This window comes from Gymnoscopelus microlampas (assembly GCF_963454915.1).
Source record: "Gymnoscopelus microlampas genome assembly, chromosome: 20".
In the NCBI taxonomy this organism is placed as follows: Eukaryota; Metazoa; Chordata; class Actinopteri; order Myctophiformes; family Myctophidae; genus Gymnoscopelus; species Gymnoscopelus microlampas.
Genome location: NC_139957.1, coordinates 14733051 through 14754074, shown reverse-complemented (window position 1 = coordinate 14754074; position 21024 = coordinate 14733051). Strand labels below are relative to the sequence as shown.

Sequence of the window (21024 nt, the reverse complement as noted above, 5' to 3'; positions counted from 1 at the left end):
TATTTCTAACAAAAAACTCCCTATCATGAATGCAACATCCAATCATCCCCAAATTGGAATCGCATGTTGAGGGGCTTCTAGGGCACACCTCCATAAGCGCTTCACTTCTGCCCATAAGGAGCACCACAAACGAAAAAACTTGCAACCCAGTCTGGCAGAGATCTGCCCAAGGAGCGCACCTTTCTAGTTTTGTTGTGTACTTATTCATATCATACTCTTAATTTCCGTTCTTTTCTATATATGTTATGACTCATACCTCCATGTTGTAATGTGTCCAGTATAATAGGCCTATATATGATCTATTTGTTTAATAAACTTTGTAACTTGACCTATTTCTGCCTAGTGTAGTTATGTTCTCCAAACAGAAGATTACTAGTTAATTCAAACTGAATCATCATCACTCGCCACCCATAAGAATACTTTTGGGACAACATTATGGTCTACTAAATGTACAACTACTTTGGGCATAAAAAAAACAGCTCTGTTTGTATGAAGACAGTTTTACTTTTAGTTGTCTCTCTTTTGCTTCCATTAAAATGTTGTGAATAGTACAATGGTATACTGGTTATCCAAAAATGAGATGTGTATTTTGTTCTTGCCTCTTGGCCATTGATAACCCTCGTCGTTAAACTGTAGTAAGAAAAAAAATACTCTCGTTTCAGTGGTGTGTATGGAAAGAAATGTAAGGCATATTGAATAGTTTTTGTTGGCCACTTTTATCAGGCGAGGCTCCCCTCCCCCCATCCGCCTGCCACTGTGTCTGTGAGTGTGTGTGTGTATTCCCTCCTGCCTGCCTGCCGTCCTCCACAACAGCAGAGACGACGAGGTAGTTTTGAAGCCGTGGCATGAATGATCTCATCTCAACCTGATCTCCGCTTCAACACAGACGATCCTATGACCGAGACGGGAATCAAATAATTCGAACACAGGTAACGATGCCGAACGAATCAGTCGACAGTCACAGTGCTTATGAACGGGGGCAGACGCGACGTTGTGATTTTATAGAAAAGTAAAAGCAGCCACTGTGAAAACTCTTGTTTTTTTGCTAGGAGGAGGAAGGACCGCGGAGAGATGGGTGGGCGCTTAGCTAATTAGCTCATGCTTGGTAGCAGTCGTTTTGGGCTAATATATAGGCTCATGTAGGCTAAGCAGAGCCCTAAGCCGCTACTTTATGTCCCCACGGTGGTATCTTTACGTTTCAATGCACATCTAAGCCATTTAGTTTAGCCACCGCGCTGAAGTTAGCGCGTTTAGCCCACGGTTTAGCCTGGTGCTACCTAGCCTAGCTAGCGACTAGCGCAAAATGGCCTCATTGTCGCTCCAGCTTCCTTCTGAATTGATGCTCGCCAAGACAAAGCATGCGGCACTCCGAGTGAAGAGCAGCCCAGACCTTCCACATTCATCGCAGGCAGCTAAGATTAGAGTCAAAACAATGAATTTAATTATGTCGTTGGGTGCAGGACGCATGCCTGCTTATTACACCGCGTTGGGGACAGTTTATTCATTCAAATAAGATAGCTGTGAAAGTGCTGGTTTTCTGTGTGTGCAGTGGGGGATGGGTCATGTTAGGAGCCATTGACGTAGAGGAGGAAGGTTAGGCTACATTTTGTTTTGTTTTGGCTCCTTTTTGGCTGCTAGCACAGTTCTACTATCCGACACATTACGTTGCATTAGCGAATGGAATGTGACATATTATGAGTCAGATTTGTGTTGTTCAGTGGCAAATGCTTATATAACCGTAACTGTTATTATTTTATAATGTGAAAGGCTGTCTTGTTTGCTATGTAATTAACTCCGATTTGTAGACATATTAACCTGCTTAGTTTTCTATTCATACACATGCATTCTTTTCCTCTAGGCAGTTAGTGGTCTCTAGTGTCTCTCTTTACCAGGGGCCACTACATAAGGAAACTACTGATGTCTACTGCTGTTTCTCACCTTTTTATTAGCAATGTGAGATCATCAGGCCACTTTTTTTTTTACTGACTTTCCTCATTCTATCCACTGTTAAGGAGGTCTGTTATTGGATCCTAATATACAAGAAAGTGTTGAAAGATGCACATCCATGCAAGGGAGGGTTGACTTGAATTCAAAAAAATATTAAAGTAGGGAATTTTCGTAATTTCTCAGAATATGATCTGTATACTATGGAGTAATTTATTGTATATTTGATTGAAGACTATAGCTCTCTTCTGTGACATTTCTCCATTATAGGGCATTTGTTCCTAGGCTGTGTGAATGAAGCACATTACCCCCCTCTAGTGAAGGCAGTAGTTCAGTAGAGGTAACAATGAATAATTATGCAGTAATTCAAAATAAGTCACAATTTTCTGTGCACCACATACTCTTCATGTTAACATTTGTGCAGTATTCACAGTTGTGATTTTTTTCTTCTGATTTTTCAGGAGTTCAGGGATTTTTTTCAACACATCTCCCATTCACTTGTAATGTTTTCTTGCTTTTTGTGTACTGATTGTTAAAATCTATCTCCAACTGGATTGTTTGTGTACTAGGAACTCATTCTTGATTTGAACGATGACAAAAAAGCCTGTCAGATTGTGCGTTGTTGTTGAACAGAATTGTGTAACCTGGGGTTGGTGTCAATTAAACTAGCAATGATCCTGGCTATAGGGGGGTGGGAGGGTGGTCTACCTGTGTTGTTGTGAACTCAGTTGTTTTCTGTCAGTTTAATCTCAGAATTGTAATTTGTAAACCATAACATTATGCTTCTTCTACTTATTTTTTTGTTGTCCAAAACGGTATCAATGATTTTGATTTTATCCCTTTGATCATTTTGGGTGGATTTGTTTTCAAATTGTCCTAAAATGTTTACACAAATGCAGAAATGAGATGCAGTTGAAATCATTCCCCAGGTATTACAGTTGTAGAGCAAAGTAACCCAAATGCCCTGCCCACAGGTTGCATTCAAGGGAGACGCGCCTGGGCAATGCTTGTCTTTCAGTATGATGGAAAATGAAATGCCTAAAGCCACGTTGAGTGTTCAATCCCTTTCTTTACTCCAATATTGTGTGAGTCAGCACCCCTTTAAATTGACATGGGTGTTGTTTTTTCTCCTGCAAGACACTTCAGTGTTTAAAGGAATAAGGAAGTTCACTCTTGACTTTTCTCCCCCTCCATAGTGAAGAGAAAGTGAAATTCTTGCTGTTCTGGTTTTCAGAGCGCAGTGTGTAGACGTTGAAACATGATATCACTTGTAAACAGTAGCGGTGTTTAATGCATATCAGCCATGCAATATCATTTTTCAGATTCCCGTAACTTTTCCCTTTTAATAAGGAATTGAACCTCATTGATTAGGTTATTTTCTTGACCACAGGTGGCATTGGGGACGGTATTAAAACGCGCTGATTATGAAACCTAAGTGCTGTTGCTGTATTTGGTTTGTTCTCTTGACAAAGGGTCTCTTACCAGTGTGTACTAACTGTGATGCAGCAGCCGTGTTTTAGTTGGTAACCATGCTATTTTCGGTGGCTCAGTGGTCTGTTAAAAGTGTGGTTGTTCCGCCCAGCAGGAGTCTTGCCTCAGACTGGCCTAAAATGGGCAGAAATGGTGCTGAACAAAAAGCTGCTTGTCGCTCGTACAAAAGTACTGAGGCGCTGCAGCCGGGACCGCGCTGCTATGCTATTGCCTGTGCCTCGCTACAGGAAAGGTATAGCAAAAACTTTTTAGAAAAAAAAAAACAAGAACAGCTACAACATACCCATTTAGTGTTACTATACACTGTAGTCCACAACGATTTTTGTTAGTCTGTAGTTTATTTATAAGCTTCTGCTGGTACTTAGCTGGATTTGTAGTGCCTATTTCCCTCATTAGCATACACAGATATTACATCACATTGCTCCATTGCATCACATATATTACCTAATTAATTACACAGCATTTATTCCTCAATGTGATTTTTACTAGTGCACTAGCTGAACTGTAGGCCTCTTGTGTGTCTTTGTCAGTGAGATAAGTTTGTTGATTCCCGGTTAAGTTTTACTGCAGGGTTCTAACTCTATTTTTGTCTCCTCTCCATCGCTACTGCAGAGAGCCAACATGTTCCCGAAGGGCACGAAGCGCAAGTTCTCCGACTCTGGGGAGGAGGAGGAAGTGTCTGTGAGCAATGAGCAGGGCCAGCCAGTGTCCTCTTCGGCGCGAACGCTGTCCTGCTCCTCCTATGGCCTGCAGAGGCAGTCACTACTGGACATGTCATTGATCAAGCTGCAGCTGTGCCACATGTTGGTGGAGCCTAACTTGTGCCGCTCGGTGCTCATAGCCAACACAGTACGGCAGATTCAGGAGGAGATGACCAGAGATGGCACCTGGCAGATCATGACCCAGGCGCTGGCTGCTGCCCAGTGCCCCCCTGCTGACCGCCTGGTGGCCACTGAGGTGCTGTGCAGACAAACGGATCCCGCAGCAGCACAGGCCAGCCAGAGCCCCAAACCCTTTTCAGTGGTGGGGCTGGAGGAGGGCTATCACTCAGAGGAGGTGGTGATGGAGGGAGAAGGGGAGAGCGAAGTGACCATGTCCACTCTGTCGCCTGTCTCACCACAGATCTCCTCTTCTGCCTCCTATATGGTGGGGCCCTTCGGTGTGGGGCCCTGCTGGGACCAAGAGGAGGAGGATGAGGAGGATGGTGATTGTGAGGAGGATGAAGAGGACAGTGAGGAGTGTGCGTCGGAGGGAGAGGAGGGAGATGGGGAGAGCCTGGCGGGGGACTCCAGGACTACCGAGCAAGTGTTCGGGACATTCGAGATCAAGCACCCTGCAGCCCCGACCCCTGACCCCGCGCTTGAAGAACTGTTCTCGGACGTGGATGCGTCGTATTATGACCTTGACACGGTGCTCACAGGCATGCAGAGTGCACCTAAGATGGGGCCCTATGACCTCTTGGAGAGCCTTTCCTCTCATGGGCCCACACCTCTCAGCTCCAGCTCAAGTTGTAGGTCAGACCTTAATGAACTAGACCACATCATGGAGATCATAGTGGGCTCTTGAAACTCAGAACACATTCCCTTCTGGCCTGTTACTGAACTAAGACTCTTTGATCAGACTATGCACGTTTCACGTGTGCTTGTTCTGTATGCGGTGTTACTACGCATAGAGATTGTCCGAGTTTCGTGAACATGGTGGGAAATTAACACCAGCCAATAGCCAAAGGCTTGTAGCTCCTTGAATGTGGCCATGCAACAGGTAGCCAACCATTGTTTGGAAGTTATTTTCTATTCTAAAATGTCTCATTGGCTGGTCAAATAATTGAATTGGCAAGTTAATTTGAGGATTTACAAGCCACTGTGGCCAGTGGGCCACAGTTCTGGCCACAGTTAAGTTTCCCACACTGTTTATGAAATCCAAAACTCAAAAGTGACATCTGTGAGAAGGCAAAGATAATTACGTATATCATGATTCTTTTATTTACATACTTTCCATGTTTACTTCTGTCTTACATTCTGTCCTACATTCTCCCTCTTGTCATATTTCCACCTATTTTTCAACTTCTATTTATTGTTACATGAACTGAGAAACATCTTAGTACACTACATACACCAGAAACCAGAACAAATTGTAAATCCAAATCTATGAAGCAATGCATATTTTCCTAAAGATTTGAGCAATTATGAATGAAATATATGTATATGTACGTATGTGTATATAGAAATATATTTTTTTGCATTATACAGCTGGGGGATTTTTAGTATCATTTGATATCATTTTTTTCCTCCCCCCTCTGGAGCAGTTTTTAAGATTTTAAATGTAGCCAGCCTCAACACAATGTCTTCCCATGGTTTGGTATGTCAAGTAGATTGTAAGGGTGTCAGGACTGGCATTGTCACACTTTTACGGACACTTTCATTTTGTCAATAGCTTTATGCAGGGCAGGAAATTACCATTAGCCATTGGCCTAATGATGGTAAGTTTTGTTTGTGGCTGCATATTCTGTCTACTCTACCAGCCGTTTTATAGTAGGTAATTATGATTTGAAGGTCCTGTTCAATTACAAAAAATGTGGTCAAGCTGGTAAAGCGGCGAAACATGGTTGGTGAGTTTGTAGAAGAGTCAGCCACTGGACAAAAAAAGGTAGTCTCCTGCCCTGGCTTAATGTGTAGATCTCATACGATAATGAAACATTTGGAGAAACCCCCGGGCGATAAATGCATTGAGAAGCCATATGTCTTTTTTTCATTTGTTTTATTACAAACGAAGAAATATATATGTTGACCCATCTAATTTATTACTTTTTTTTATTTATTGTATTTATTATATATAGGTACAGACATGCCATCTTGACTTCTCAAATCAACCATAAGTCCCAATGAAATTATTTTACATCTATCAAACGTACCTGCCCACCCCCTCCTTTTTGAATGCAGTACCTATTTATTCCCTGCTTTTTTTGTTTGTTTTTTTTTTATTCCTAATAACCGGGTTACTATTCAAATCACTATGCAGCTCTATCCTACACGTTTCAAAATGATTGTATACGATTCAAAATGTCCTTTAATACAAACAGTTGCCTTTCTCCTAAAAGATGTGGAAGAAATTTAAATGCATTTTCGAAAATTGTTCCTTATCATGATAAAGAGGTTTACTCAGGCTAAAAAAAAGAAAGTGTATTGACAAAAAATATACAGTATTATGATGCGCTTAATACCTTACCAACAACAACAACACTCCTCTGAAGGATGTCATTCTGGTCTGAAACGGGAGCTAGAACGTCAAAGACTAAACACCATTGTAAAATGTATGCATTTTTTTATATTAAGGAAAAAAACGACATTGTAGCATCTTTGTAAATATTTTTTATAATAAAAGGTGCGACTATTCAGTGCAGTGTGATCTGTTATTTTCTTTCGATGCATATTGGACGTTACATTAAAATCATCCTTGCAGCCTACTTGCTGCTTGCTGATAGGTTTGAAGTTTGCCAATAGGACCTTTGTCCCCATTTACACTCACATGATGACAGTGGCCTGTGATAAATTGCATTAGATATGTATGCCATATTATGTACAGACATTGAACAGTGTTCTGGCTGTTAGCAGCTCACAAAGCCAACAGCTCGCATGTCTGAATTTTCGAAGTGTCCCTGTATCTGCAGGACTCCGAAAATGTAGGGGAAACCAACTAAATAATTAGCTAGTTTTCACTATATTTAATTTTAGACCATCCGGTGTATCATGCACCTATTTTTGCTTTTAGCAAACATTAATGGCTTCTCTAAGTGACTCATCAAAAATGTAGTAATAAAAACCACAGCAAGATGTCAGAGATAGAGAGAAATGTCATGACATAGGTGTGTGTGTGTGTGTGTGTGTGTGTGTGTGTGTGTGTGTGTGTGTAAAATAGCCTACCCCACCACACACGAGTAATAAAGGATGTAAATAAACAGAACTTAACCACATAAACCCCATATGGGTCACCGGAGTCCCTCAGGGCTCAATACTAGTATATTGTCTGTTTTCTTTCATTGTGGGGAAAGCATTCGCTCAAAATAGCCGATCGACAAGCTCGCGTCGCATTGTGAGCTTGTCGTTCTGCTATTCCCTACAATACCGATGCTGGGCTTTAAGTGGATAAACACCAAAGCGTGATCATTCATAGTCGCTACAAAAAAAGTCGTTTTGAGTCTACTGTCCCTTTAAAAGTTAATTCTTGAACAAAATGTTGCACATTCGCTGCCCCGTGAGGGGCGGAGGCGGAGACATGTCACGTGCTCCATAGTCTTTTTTACGACCAATCGCCTTTTCGATCAGTTCCCATGTCTCCGCCCCCTCACGCGCAGATCTTGGTCCCATCGCGCAGAGGGACACTCGCGCGGTGATAGGCTAGTTGGTTGTCCGTTGGCAACCCGCCGGTGATTGACTTGACAGCATAGTAAACAGCAAAAAAATGAATGAAAGGGTAATTTCATAATGATTTAAAATGACATTGACGAGGAGATAACGTTGCGTAATACTTACTGTCTTTAAAGAGGAGAGGTTATCTACGACACTATTGCTATAACACTATCCCTTGTCAGTGGTGGAAAGTACTGTACTTAAGTACAATTTTGAGGCATTTTTACTTTACTTGAGTATTTCCCATTTTCAATACTTTTACTTCTACTCCACTACATCTCAGAGGCAAATATTATACTTTTACTCGACTACAATTGTTTGAAAGCCTGAGTTACTTTGTAGATTTTGATTATGATTACAAAACATATATTAACCACTTCAGGCCTAAATACATTTGGGCCATTTGAAAATAGCCAATCTTCAAGCTCACAATGCGTAGTTTTTATACATTTGAAAACTTGTGAAATGGGATATTCATTCTGCATAATGTGAGTACTTTCTACTTTCGGTACTTCAAGTACATTTTGATACCAATGCTTTTGTACTTTTACTCAGATACATTTTGAATTCCGGGCTTTTACTTGTAACAGAGTACTAATACAATTTTGCAGTGTTGATACTTTTACTAAGTAAAACATGTGAGTACTTCTTCCATCACTGAATTCAAGTGGTTGGTTGACAACCCACTAGCCAATCACAGCGCGAACCCGTCCAGTCCGAACCGGAGTCCGTCCAGCGTATGGGATTGAGACTCTACCATCTTGTACTGTGTGTGTATGTCGGCAGACGTCCTCGATGTACAGACTGTACTGTAACTGTAACTGTTGTGCATTCTTTACATTTCAACAACTGAGAGCGAAGACACGCATCAAACAACCTGGAAAGAAAACGGACTGATTTCTCATGCCATTGTTCACGGGTATGTGGAATTTCATGCATGTGAATATTTTATATATAACTTCTTTTTTTTTTAATAACTCGCTCAATGGGAGCAAGAATGTGACTTTTCCCCATATAGCCTACATGTTTACAGGGGATGAGCTGCGTGGCATATAGCATATATTGAGGTTGGATCAGATGATAATATATCATGATGCTCACATTTTTTTATTACATTTTATATAACTTGCAGTTTGCAATTCTGGCGGTTTTGAAGGAGAGTAAGGAGTCGCACTTTTTGATGGTTGGCTGTTGGTAGGGCGTTCCACATTTGGGTGGCATAATAGTAGAAGCCTAGAATTAATTCATCCCCATGTCTGTGCCGAATCTGGGGGGAATGAGATCAGTGGAGCTTCCTTTGGTGTTGAGCCCGTGGGCGTTTCTCACTGTTTTGAAGTAGTTTGACAGACATGATTGGGCACTGGTGGTCCCTTGAGTATCTTGAAAACCAGGCCCATTGCAAGTTGCTGTACTGCCACTGGTACAGGTTGCTGGGAACCTGACAGTGTGTAGACAGAATGTTTCGGTGGGCTTTTGTGCTCATATTATCTTATTACATAGTAGATAGTAGTTCATTACTGTAATGTAGTGCGACCCTGAACTGGGATGTGTTATAAAGTCCCTTACAAACCACTACAGCCTCCCCAAAGTTTGATTCCTATTCATTGTCAATGAATGTCTTGTCTTCAGTGACATTACAGACTAGGCTGCATCTGTCAAGCTTTGAGAGAGCTTTATTCAAGTTGACATATCAGCCTAAGCTAACTTGGATTTTCCCAACTGCAGAATTATTAAAAATGTATCTGTTTAGACTGATGTATTATAGTCCTCTGTCTGCAGCATGTCTTGAACTGTACCTTTGCTCAGTATATGAGATACTGTTGTCCATCTTGTCCTTATATGTCCCTGCACCAATACACCTAGGCCAGTTCTTTTATATTGATTGCATTTGATAATTCAATGAAGTTATATGTCTTACAATAGAACAAGCATGAAGTTAGATGTCTTGCGAAAGAACAAGCATGTTATGTCCATATGTACATACTAACCATGTATGTCTTCTATGTCTGTCTGTCTGTCTGTCTAGGTCCATGTTGGGTCGTGGTGTGAAGCGGAAGCATAGCTGCTCTGAGGAGTTGGAAGCGGAGGCCAGAGAGGCCAACTCGACCAAGGAGGAAGAGGATGGAGTCAAATCTGACATGAGCCACTTGCAGCAGCGCCAGCTGGTGTTGAGTATGTGTCTGGACAAGCTCCAGCGGTACCAGGCGGGTATGGAACTGGGCCTACGGCGCTCTGTACTGCTCATCAACACCTTGAAGCAGATTCAAGGGGACATGAGGAGGGATGGGGCGGTAAGTGTCTCTGCTGGCGGCATGGACCTGTCTGCCCAGATAGTATCCTCGCGGCCCGGCACGCTCGTCCGTACCTCTGACGTGTCGGGGCCACCACCGGACGCGGCCCTCAGTGGTGTTGGTCCGGACCGGCTGCTTTTCAGGGAGGATGTACCGGTCACGTGTCCAGGGTGCGCCGGGGGAGAGATGCAAGGCCTCCTTCTGCTGTCCCCGCCCCTTTCCTCTCAGTCTGTATCTTCCTCACATGACAGCGGCTTCTCTGCATCCCCCAGATCACTTTCCTCTACTCCGTACCCTCCTTTTACAGACACAGTTAACAGCGCCTTGGGCTACCTCAGTGACCTCGCCCTTGATGACATCTTTGAGGACATTGACACTTCCATGTACGAGACCTCGGAGCTGCCCTCCGCCTGCTTGGCCGCAGGCTCTTTCTGGCCTATCACCCAGTCTTTCTGGGGGGATGAGGACCTGAAGATGTGCTCTGCTGGTCATGTCTCGGCTGCCGGCTCGACTCTACAGTCATGTCTGACGGACTTGAACGAGCTGGACCACATCATGGAGATACTGGTGAAGTCCTGATGAAAGGATACATGAGGTCTTTCTAAGCTTTTGACATGTCCAAAAATAGTTATTTGGCACTAGAAAATTATTGTTAGCATAATTTCTTTTCTGGGCTCCTTTATAAGAGTCACCTTAGGGTTTCTGATTGACTTTCGAGAAGCAGTTGTCTTTAAGAAGCATATATTGGGTTTTTGGCTTCTTAGGAAACCTTCAATATGATAAAGGTTATCGTTATGTAACCACAGACATTTTGTTTAAAAACTAGTTATAAGCCAGCTATACAATCATGCTTTACATCTGCATCAAACTCCACTTTATTTAATTTGACCCTGAGCAGTTTTTTAATGTAAGTTAAGACTACTAAATCAGACCTGGGTTGATTATTGATTGAAATCCAATCATTTACTTGGAGCACTTTAGTCTGCCTGGAGTACAAAGGTCAAGGTCTCTGTCTTTTGAGACAATCTGATTGGCCCCACTGTGCCAGGCAGGATCTGATCAGGATGGGAAATTTGCACTGTCAACCACTCAAAATGCTGGAAAATACTTGTGATTGGTAGGTTTACTGCCCCAGTGACTTTGGCGTATAACCAACTATCATTGAGGTCTCCCCCTACTCTCCCAACCAGTTTGGCTGGTATAAGAAATCCAGTTTCTTATCAACCCCCCCCCCTCACACACACACGCACGCACGCACGCACGCACGCACGCACACACACACACACACACACACACACACACACACACACACACACAAAATCAATAGATTTACTTTAAATATCGATGTAATCCCAATCTGTTCCTGATTGAGGAGTTGATTGCCTCTCATTTACATCAGGATGACTTTGCTGTGTCTCAGAATTGTAAACAACTGTGTATTTTTCATTTTTCATGGCATAATTGTCGGTATATATTTTAATTGCAGTGTTGGTAGCATGTTTGCTTTTTTTTGTCTTTTTTTATTTGACGGTTTTTAACGGTTTTCTATACATATATGTCTAACTTAAACATTCGTCAGTAGTCCAAGAAAACACAGAGCCATGGATGCACTGTTAAGACTTTCACTTCTGTTTTTTCTCTGTAACTGTTCTACCTCTTGACCCATGGTATGCCTGTTGTTGTTTACCTACACACTCCAGTAAACACACCTTGAGCCATAGACTGTTTATGACACATACACCATTCATGATAGTAATTCCATTGTCAGTTTCTAGGGTTTTAGTGTTCCTCACAATCACATGTACGGAATAACACCAACCACACAACCTGTGCCTTACTACTGAACCTACCTCACCTTTATAGTGTCGAGGTGTTTTTTGTGGTGGAATCTTCAGCCACATTTCTAAAAAATGAAATAAAGAAAAAGTAAGAAATAGGAGAAATACAGCCACATGGAGACGTACTGTAGCCTACAGTTTGGTGTTATGTAAAAACACTGTTAGACCCAGGATCACCGCCATTCGATGCCCCCCTTCTCTTCAGTCCATGAAAAGTACTGGTATATGAGCTTAATCGACTCTGACATGCTGACAGTGAACTAGCCAGGAAAGAGAAGAGGAATGGGGGAGAGAAAGCAGTGTTGCCATATTTTGTGAGAGAAATAAGCAACCAATTCTAGGAAAACAAGCTCAAACAAGCAACTTAGGTCACATGAGCACTTTAAACCTTGTATGCGTCGGCTATTTGAAAATAGCCGATCTACAAGCTCACAATGTGTTGTGATGCGACACGTAAAGTGAGCTTGTAGGTCTGCTATTTTCAAAAACTCTTGCAATAAAATATGGAATATTTGGATTTATGTTTTAAACATTCCAACAACACAAATGCTCCTGTCCTTGTGGCACAAAACATTTGAGATCCACTGGTTTAAATAACAATTAAAACATTTGGATGCATGCAAGCCTAAATAAGAAAGAACAATTTGGAAACAAGCCCAAAGAAACACAACCCGCAACTACCCATTTTTACAAGCATCTTTACAGAAAAATAAGCCCAAAGTCGCTTATAATAAGCTGACATGGCAACACTGAGAGAGAGGGAGAAAAATAGGAGGCAGTAAGGAGAGGGGGGAGGGAAGAGTCTGACAGCTTGCGTCACTTGTCATGTAGGCGGGGCTTGTAAAAAATAAAACGTGCCTTTTTTCCTCCTGGTCCCTATGGACCACCGACCAATCATAAGGTGTTAAAAGAAAGGACACCGTTCCTCCTCTCCTATGACCAGTGTTGGAAAAAGTAGGCTACTCACATTTTTTACTTAAGTAAAAGTATCAATACTGCAATGTAGAAATACTCTGTTACAAGTAAAAGTAAGGTATTCAAAATTTACTTGAGTAAAAGTACAAAAGGATTGGTATCAACATGTACTTAAAGTACCAACAGTAGAAAGTACTCATTGTGCTGAATGTCCCATTTCACAAGTTGAAAATGTATACAAATCTTTTGAAAATAGCAGATCTACAAGCTCACAATGGTCGCAAGGCATTTTGAGTTTGTAGATCGGCTATTTTCAAATGGCCAAAATATATATAGGGCTGAAGTGGTTAATGTATGTTTTGTGATAATAATCTGAATCTGCAAAGTAACTTGTAACTAAAGCTGTCAAATAATTGTAGTGGAGTAAAAGTACAATATTTGCCTCTGAGGTGGAGTAGAAGTAGAAGCAGAAGTATTGAAAATGGGAAATACTCCAGTAAAGTAAAACATCCTCAAAAGTACTGTACTTAAGTAATGTACTTAGTTACTTTACACCACTGCATACTACTGAGTTGGTTTGAACTGATGAAATAGACACTGGACATTTAATTTATTTTTCATAATCTATCGTATCGGACACGTGGATGGGGAGAAGAACCCGTAGTATTATTTATCAGTCTTTGAAAATATTTTATTGAGAGTGATCTGCAAAGCACAAGGTATGTTATTAATAGATATTATTACATACATTAAATTGAATTATGAGTTTACCCAGTAGTGACATGATTGGTGACTTGTATATTTTCTAGCGGATTTTGTACAATTGTATTCTTTGTGAATAAAGTGACATTATCGGTATTCAATCTGTTTCATTGTCTCATGATGTGGAAAGGCACAATAAATAGATATTTGATATTTCAAAGGAACATGTTAATTTATCTTGCATTCTATAAGCTTACAAACAACTATTTATACAAAATACTATAAAACCAGATTTAAGTTATGCAATTCTAATTTGAACGAATGTAAAGCTCACTTGGACCTGGTGCATTAACAGTAGCCTGGTTCCAAACCATAGACCCCGCTTACTCGGTTCCCCAGATAAATATTGTGAAAATAGCAGATCTTTCCTCTTTCTTATATTAATTGACAATGTTTGACCGGTTTTTATAGTAGGTATATACTTTGTTGATTACGTTTGATGCAGTAATGGTCTTTTTCTTTCTTTATGTATTAAAAAGGTCTTAAAAGTCCTTAAATTGTCATTTCACTGTCATCTGTACCCCCTCCTCCCAATCATGTGGGGAATCATGTGGAGACCCACAGGTTGAGAACCACTGTATTAAGTTATGCAATAATAGTCCATAGCATACAGGTTTGCCTGCATGTGCTTTGGGATTTTTACTGATTGTTCCACATGGGGTAAGACATCAAAGAGTGGCTCAGTCTGCCCTCTCGTGGTCAATTGTCAAAATAGCAGATAGCAAATTATCAAATTCAGAATGACAATGCTAATCAAGGAATGTTGTGTAGCCAGTATTGTCAGAACTGGGATAAAGTGTGCTATGTCATCAATAATGGTTGGACTTTGGCCCATTCCAGCATCACCTTGTGAAATGGCGCAATATCAAAAATACTTTTACATCATTCACTGCAGACCATGAGACAGTCTCAGGAGATACAGTTACAGTACTGTATGGCATCTCCTGCGACTGGACGAATAGAGATAATCACTGTGGCACTGTCCTAATCACACTCATCAGTTCATCAGATAGTCCGTCCATCCATCCATCCATAAGTCCAATCTTTCACCCAACCCCTGTCTCTTTCCCTCTCTATCTCTGTCAAACACGCTGATAGAGCACATTTTGTACAGTATATTAATCCCTCCAAAGATGTGGTCGACTCTGATGTCGAGTTTATTTTGTAACTTAAGGGTGTTTCCAGCCAAAAGTCAAATACAAAAAAAAAAAAAAAAGATCTGACAAGCACTCACTTAATTACAGTCTTTGATTTATTATTTTTTAGGCAGAAGTCCAGCAGACACACAAGGTTTCGGCCTTGCTCCTTCCTCAGCGTGTCGCCATAACCTCCCTCCACCCTGACCAACTGACTGCAGCTGTCTGTTGTCTGGGTCTAGTGTTACTGCTGGGGACAGGCTGGCTGTGTAAAGCTGGGCTTTGGCTTTGAAAGCCTCAGTCTGTGAGGCTGAGTCAGCAAGCAGACAAATCTGACAGGCCCACACAGTCCACTGCTGCTGCTGCTGCTGCTGCTGCTGCTGCTGCTGCTGCTGCTGCTGCTGCTGCTGCTGCTGCTGCCACTCGGCAGGAAAGAGCAGAACAAGGGAAACATGACCACAGACACCCAAAATAGATGTTAGGCTGAAAGAATGGATGGATGGATGGATGGATGAGGAGACAGACAGACAGACAGACAGACAGACAGACAGACAGACAGACAGACAGACAGACAGACAGACTGACTGACTGACTGACTGACTGAGAGATGCCAAATACATACATTATACACATTATTATTATAATACAAAATAGTTTTGTCTTCTTTTGCCATACTTTTTTTTTTATAGCAAAAGAAGTATAGGACAGCGGTTGTTTGGATCAGTGTCTGGATGTGTTAATGACATTATGTCTATAATCTCATGTGACATGTGGATAAAGGAAGGATTGAAGCTGTGTGACAACCCCTCTGGGAGTCAACAGAATTTCTTCTCTGAAGTAGACAGATGAGGAATGCACTTTATTCACTTATGATGTTGACAAAATGTCTTGATGTTGACAAAATGTCCCTACTATGTGTCTTAAGTAGAGGGTGAGGAACAAAATCATATCGGGCCGATTAAGAATGGCTGCTTTAAAAGGATGCGATACAACCTCTAACTACTGACTACGACAGTGTTTATCAAGGAATGAGGACGGAGTTGGAATGATCCTTTTCCAAGTAATCTGACAAATATTATTTTTTTCACAGCCAGGGAAACAAATTAGGGGTTGTTGTTGACCAAAATGAGTTGAGTGATATGCTTTAATCCGTAGGCCAAGCTTGACTGTACAAAGCACATTCTTTGGCAGGTCCTGAACCCAGCACAAAACCACGTGGACTCAATTATTGGAAGGGGTAATCAGGGGAAGTACTGTAACTGTCCAGGTCTGTGCTACACAGTAAAATCCTCAGTGTAAATTTAAGTCTGAGAGTACAAAGTCTACAAATGTAACAAAATGGACACGTGATGATGGACAGATAAATTAACATTGAGGATTTCACTGTGTAGATATCTCTGAAGGCTGGTTCCAGTCACAGGGTTGTAACTATGTTTCTGACTCTTTGAAATTGTGCTTGACAACCGGTTGGTGAATCATGTCAGTCCATCATGTTCACAGATTTAAAAAATAATAATACACAGTAAAATCCTCAGTGTTAATTTAACTCTGAGAGAGTATTGGGTCAATGTTTTGAGGATTTTCTTTTAGGTGTTTCTTTTAAAGATAATTTAGCCTTTTCTTTTTTTTAAGACGGGACAGTGTAGAGAAACTAGAAATTGACACAGGACAGAGAGGAGAAAATACATCTCAACACAGGTTGGAATTTAACCAGGGCCATTGTGATTAGCCTATAGGTTGACGCACTACCCAGTCATCTAGTGCGTTCCATCAATACGTTTTTGCAGATTTGTTTTGCATCACTCAAAATCAAGCAATATTTGTTTTCCTTAATTGTTTTAATCGGATAGTGGGCAGTTATATTAATGATAATTGAGAGATGGAGCCCACTGGATCCATGTTGGCTGTGATTTAAATTAGGGCTGGCTCAAGTCCTCCACTTTTCAAGGAGAACAAGAACTATACTATGTCACAGTATGCTAAAATCTAATTTGCTCAAAATTAATTATGAATGAGGGTAAACTAATTAAAGGCAGAGTATAAGTTATTAGAATAGTCTGCCGACGGTCTCACGTATGTTTGCTCCATACGTGCATTTAGCGGTGCATGGGGTGGTTCATCACGTGGCTATCATGTGACAGCAGCCTCTTTTTCTATAGCCTATGCAATGAATTAATTCTAGACCAACTAGACAAGGACCAACTATTTTTGGACCATTACATGGACCTAAACTTTGTTGAGGACAAATGGTGACAAATGTTCACAACACATTTTTAGATTGCTTAGTAATGTTTACTTAAACCAAAAAAAACACAATTCACAATACACAATTCATTCAATCAAGTGCACAGCCTGTTCAGACATGACTAAGTATTCCACATGACTGATTATCAGGTTATTGTCAATGGCATTAAAAGGTGTCATGCAAAATCCCTGCTTCACCCCTCCATTCACCTCCCTTCCCTGAGGCATAGCAGTGTGTAGACCATAACCTTCAAATGATTTGGGTAAAAACAACAAAGGCGTCCCTTTTGTTAGCCACCCTAACTGTAACCTGTGTGCTCTAGTAAAAAATAAATGAAACAATACCTTACTCACAAGGTGGAACAATGATCACACATAATGATCAGGAACAAGATAACAATAGAAAAGAACTATGAGAATCAGTCGATTTGAAATTATATGAAGACAACGCATATAGTAACTGAAAGATACAAGGATGTTTCTATAGCACACACTAGTTTTAAATTGCCATGTCTGTAAATGGACATGGAGGAAAGTATTATCAAACCATGTGCGTGCAAACAAAATGTATTTCTGGCACAACTTGGTGGACAGCATAGATGATCACAATCGCCAGTGAAAGACTTGACTCTAGTCATACTTGACACTTTTTGATTGATAATGATTAAATGTATGCGACATTAGTTGATAAGAGTCATGTGACCTTTATGAGCATAGACCACACTGACTGCATCTAACTTACATAAGGAATGCCTGCTCTTTCTGTGAAACACACTGACCAGGGAAGTCCAAACGAAAGCTATAATTGGTTATTGTTTTCCACTACTAAAATCTATTTTTAATTATGAAGGGCAGGTGTTGGGTAGTACTAACTCACTCATCTACAACCAAAAAAATGAATGAGCACCCTGTAGCCAGAATGTCACATGTCTGATCCCTGCATATGCCCATCCTTGCCATGACACTTACAGTAGACCATACAGTAGCTAAACCACAGACACCATAGTACATTTTGACCTTTTACTAAATATAGGCTATCTCTGAGAAGTATACATGGAGAAATATATCAAATTGTGTGTAATGTTACGATTAAAGTGCTTTACATTCCTGAAACTTGAATAAAACCACCATGAAACTAATTGAGTGTCACACAGCTCCACTCCTGACAAGCAGGTAATGTCTGTTTCAATACAAACAAGCAGCTGTATTCAAGGCACTGTGACGCCAGCAGAATATATACACATCTTGAAGTCTCATGTTGTTATCAGCCGCGTGGATTCCGACAGTGCAGCCAAGTTTGAAGGCCTGTCTAAGAATGTGCAGTATGAGGTCAAAGAAAGGAGCGTTCCTGCGTGTGTGTGTGTGTGTGTGTGCGTGTGCGTGCGTGCGTGCGTGCGTGCGTGCGTGCGCGCCCGTGTGTGTGTGTGTGTGTGTGTGTGTGTGTGTGTGTCTGTGTCTTCCAGATCTTCCAGGTTTCCAGGGCCATGTGATTCTGGGTTTCCTCTGGGAACATGGAACAGAGATTTTATGCTGAGTTTCATGGAATGAACGCCTCATTAACAAACATTGACAGCACTGAGCTCTCACATTCTTATCTCTACCAGGATCAAATTCTTCCCAAATCACCATTACAGTAGGTTAACTGCAGCTGATTGATTGACTTTGCTGTGCACAATGAGACCACATTGTATGTGGCCCTCTATTTTTTATTTTTAGCTGGTATAACTCAAAGGACAGGAACAGGACGGGTGTCCTGATGTGTAGGAGTACACTTGATGTAGACATTGTAAATGCTGAAAAGGTCCTGTGAAATGTTCTAGGTACGCATCTATGAGTTGGATGTTAAATTGAATTGAATGTCACTCAAATAGGTCTACGTATGCTTGTTTAACCACATGAACCCTAAAGTAGCAGATCTACAAGCTCACAATGCGTGGCAACGGAACACATTGTGAGCTTGTAGATTGGCTATTTTCGGCAAAGAGATTTGGTGTAGAGGGAAAGTAGGAGTGGACCAAGTATGGGTATTTGGAACCCCATTCAACAAAGTATATGTGGGAGTCAACAAAGCGCAACATGGACTCATAACTGCAGTTCTCATTACTGCACCAAGACTGACACTGAGGAATTGGAAGAGCTCAAATAAACCCGGACTCTGAGATTTTTCTCAACTCAACCCATCTTATGAATACTAGGAAGAACAATGTAAAAGGGAAGTTTCATTTAGTATGGGATTATTCATTTTTGTACATTAAGGGTTTGTTACATTAAGGGTACTGTGAAATCTATAGAGCATCATAATTGGAATGATCATGGTGGGTGTGTGGTATTGTCCTAATAGCTTTGACTGACTTTTCTTTTCTTTTGTTTTGTTTAGTTGTGTCTTTTTTTGCTTGTTTGTGATGTCTATGTATATGATTTGTTGGATAATCAATAAACACTTTAATGACACAAAAAAGTATATAGGGTTCCAATAGTGAACAGTACAGGGGTGATTACATCATATCACATTTACATGAGTGGGTCACAGAGACTAAGATGGAAGCACAGCTTGTATCTTATTATTATTATTATCTTATTTAGGATTGCTGAGAAAGATTTAGCTAACGAGAATATATAAGAAGAATATGTAGTAGTTTGAGTCTTCAAAAAGTCATCAAACCTATTAGAAAGTGATCTAAATAATTGCCTTATATACTGTAACTGGAGGACAAGACACACCTTTAAAGAGATACTCAGATTATCCCAATGCAAATGACAGTAGCCTGAATGTTGCACAAAAGCATTTAAAAGAATGTTTTTTATGCATTATTTAAAATTCTACATTATAGCTTAGACCAGCATCAGTAATATAAAAAAAAATCAGTAATAGTGAAAATAGCAGATCTATAAGCTCACGACGAGTCGCGATGTGATATGTTGTGAGGTTGTAGATAGACTATTTTGACTATATTTTAAATAGATCTTAAGAGGTTAATTCATAATGTACTCTTTCCTTTCCTATAAATATAGTGGAGTCGAACTGTCTACATAAAACCCTATCTATGATCAAATGACATCAAAACAGTTTTATCTTTTCCTCGACTATTGTGTCATTAATAAATGCTAATGAAAATATAATCTCCATCATGATGAAAATGTACAATGCAGTTGTTTACTGTGTGATTGAGCAGACAATTTCTCTTTTTCTCTGCTGCCAGGAATTGATTATTTCTGTTTTGAGATGTTTTTTGACTTTGTGCCAGAACTAAATGCTGTGTCATTTCACTGCTCATGGCCGAAAGGAAAGAACCAGACTTAAAGACAGACATTATCTCATATGTCTGTATCTGCCCTGAATCCACTAGAAGTAGAAAATGCTGTATTTATGGGAATCACAAATGTTAAATTGTAATAACGTACAAGATTACTTAGATCATTTACATTTACATAACTATATTTGCTATATACCCCAAACCCTATGAATTGTGCTTATGAAATAAAGCTTCTCCCATCTAGTACCCCATGTACTATAAAATGTAGATAGCCTACTTATTTTTAAACACTTGTCAGCCTAAAAGCTATTGATTGTAATATTGCGTCATGTTGTGAATTTAGAATCATTTTTCACACAAATGCAATGTCATGCTTAAAAGAACATAATGAAGGACATAAAACATTGTATCAAAGATAAACACTGGATTAGATAGCTACCCGATACGTGCTGGTGCAGGAGTCAGGGCTGTTTCCCACACCATAATGCTGCCTTGCATTTATGTGATATTGATCTACAGCACTTGGCCCAACATGGCTAATGCACTGCTAGTTTCACTCCAGGGTCCAAACATCACTTAGTGCTGACTATCACACACAACAACACACAACGATTGGAGAGATCTAGAAGGTGATTTGTTCAAATTGAACAGTAATGACAAGTAGTTCAGAATCAGAATCAGAATCAGAATCAGAATCAGAATCAACTGTTCAACTGTTGTATCCCCAATTATAATTTTCTCAT

The 21024-nt window shown here is 40.5% G+C and overlaps 2 protein-coding genes across 9 annotated transcripts; both read left to right on the top strand.

Moving 5' to 3' along the window:
- The first annotated feature begins 794 nt into the window (after positions 1 to 794).
- cdca4 (cell division cycle associated 4) lies at positions 795 to 6827 on the top strand. Of its 8 annotated transcripts, none has more exons than XM_084044050.1 (3): positions 795 to 929; positions 2215 to 2284; positions 4048 to 6827. In XM_084044050.1, the coding sequence occupies exon 3, from the start codon at positions 4057 to 4059 to the stop codon at positions 4999 to 5001; it is 945 nt and encodes a 314-aa protein (XP_083900176.1). In that variant the 5' UTR covers positions 795 to 929; positions 2215 to 2284; positions 4048 to 4056; the 3' UTR covers positions 5002 to 6827. The 8 variants fall into 8 exon arrangements, with proteins under 8 accessions (XP_083900176.1, XP_083900173.1, XP_083900172.1 ...); XM_084044047.1 differs by having other exon boundaries at positions 3530 to 6827; XM_084044046.1 differs by having other exon boundaries at positions 2406 to 6827.
- Positions 6828 to 8621: 1794 nt separating this feature from the next.
- Positions 8622 to 13734, top strand: LOC311036237 (cell division cycle-associated protein 4). Its single transcript, XM_084044804.1, has 2 exons — positions 8622 to 8760; positions 9868 to 13734. The coding sequence occupies exon 2, from the start codon at positions 9872 to 9874 to the stop codon at positions 10709 to 10711; it is 840 nt and encodes a 279-aa protein (XP_083900930.1). The 5' UTR covers positions 8622 to 8760; positions 9868 to 9871; the 3' UTR covers positions 10712 to 13734.
- Positions 13735 to 21024: the final 7290 nt, after the last annotated feature.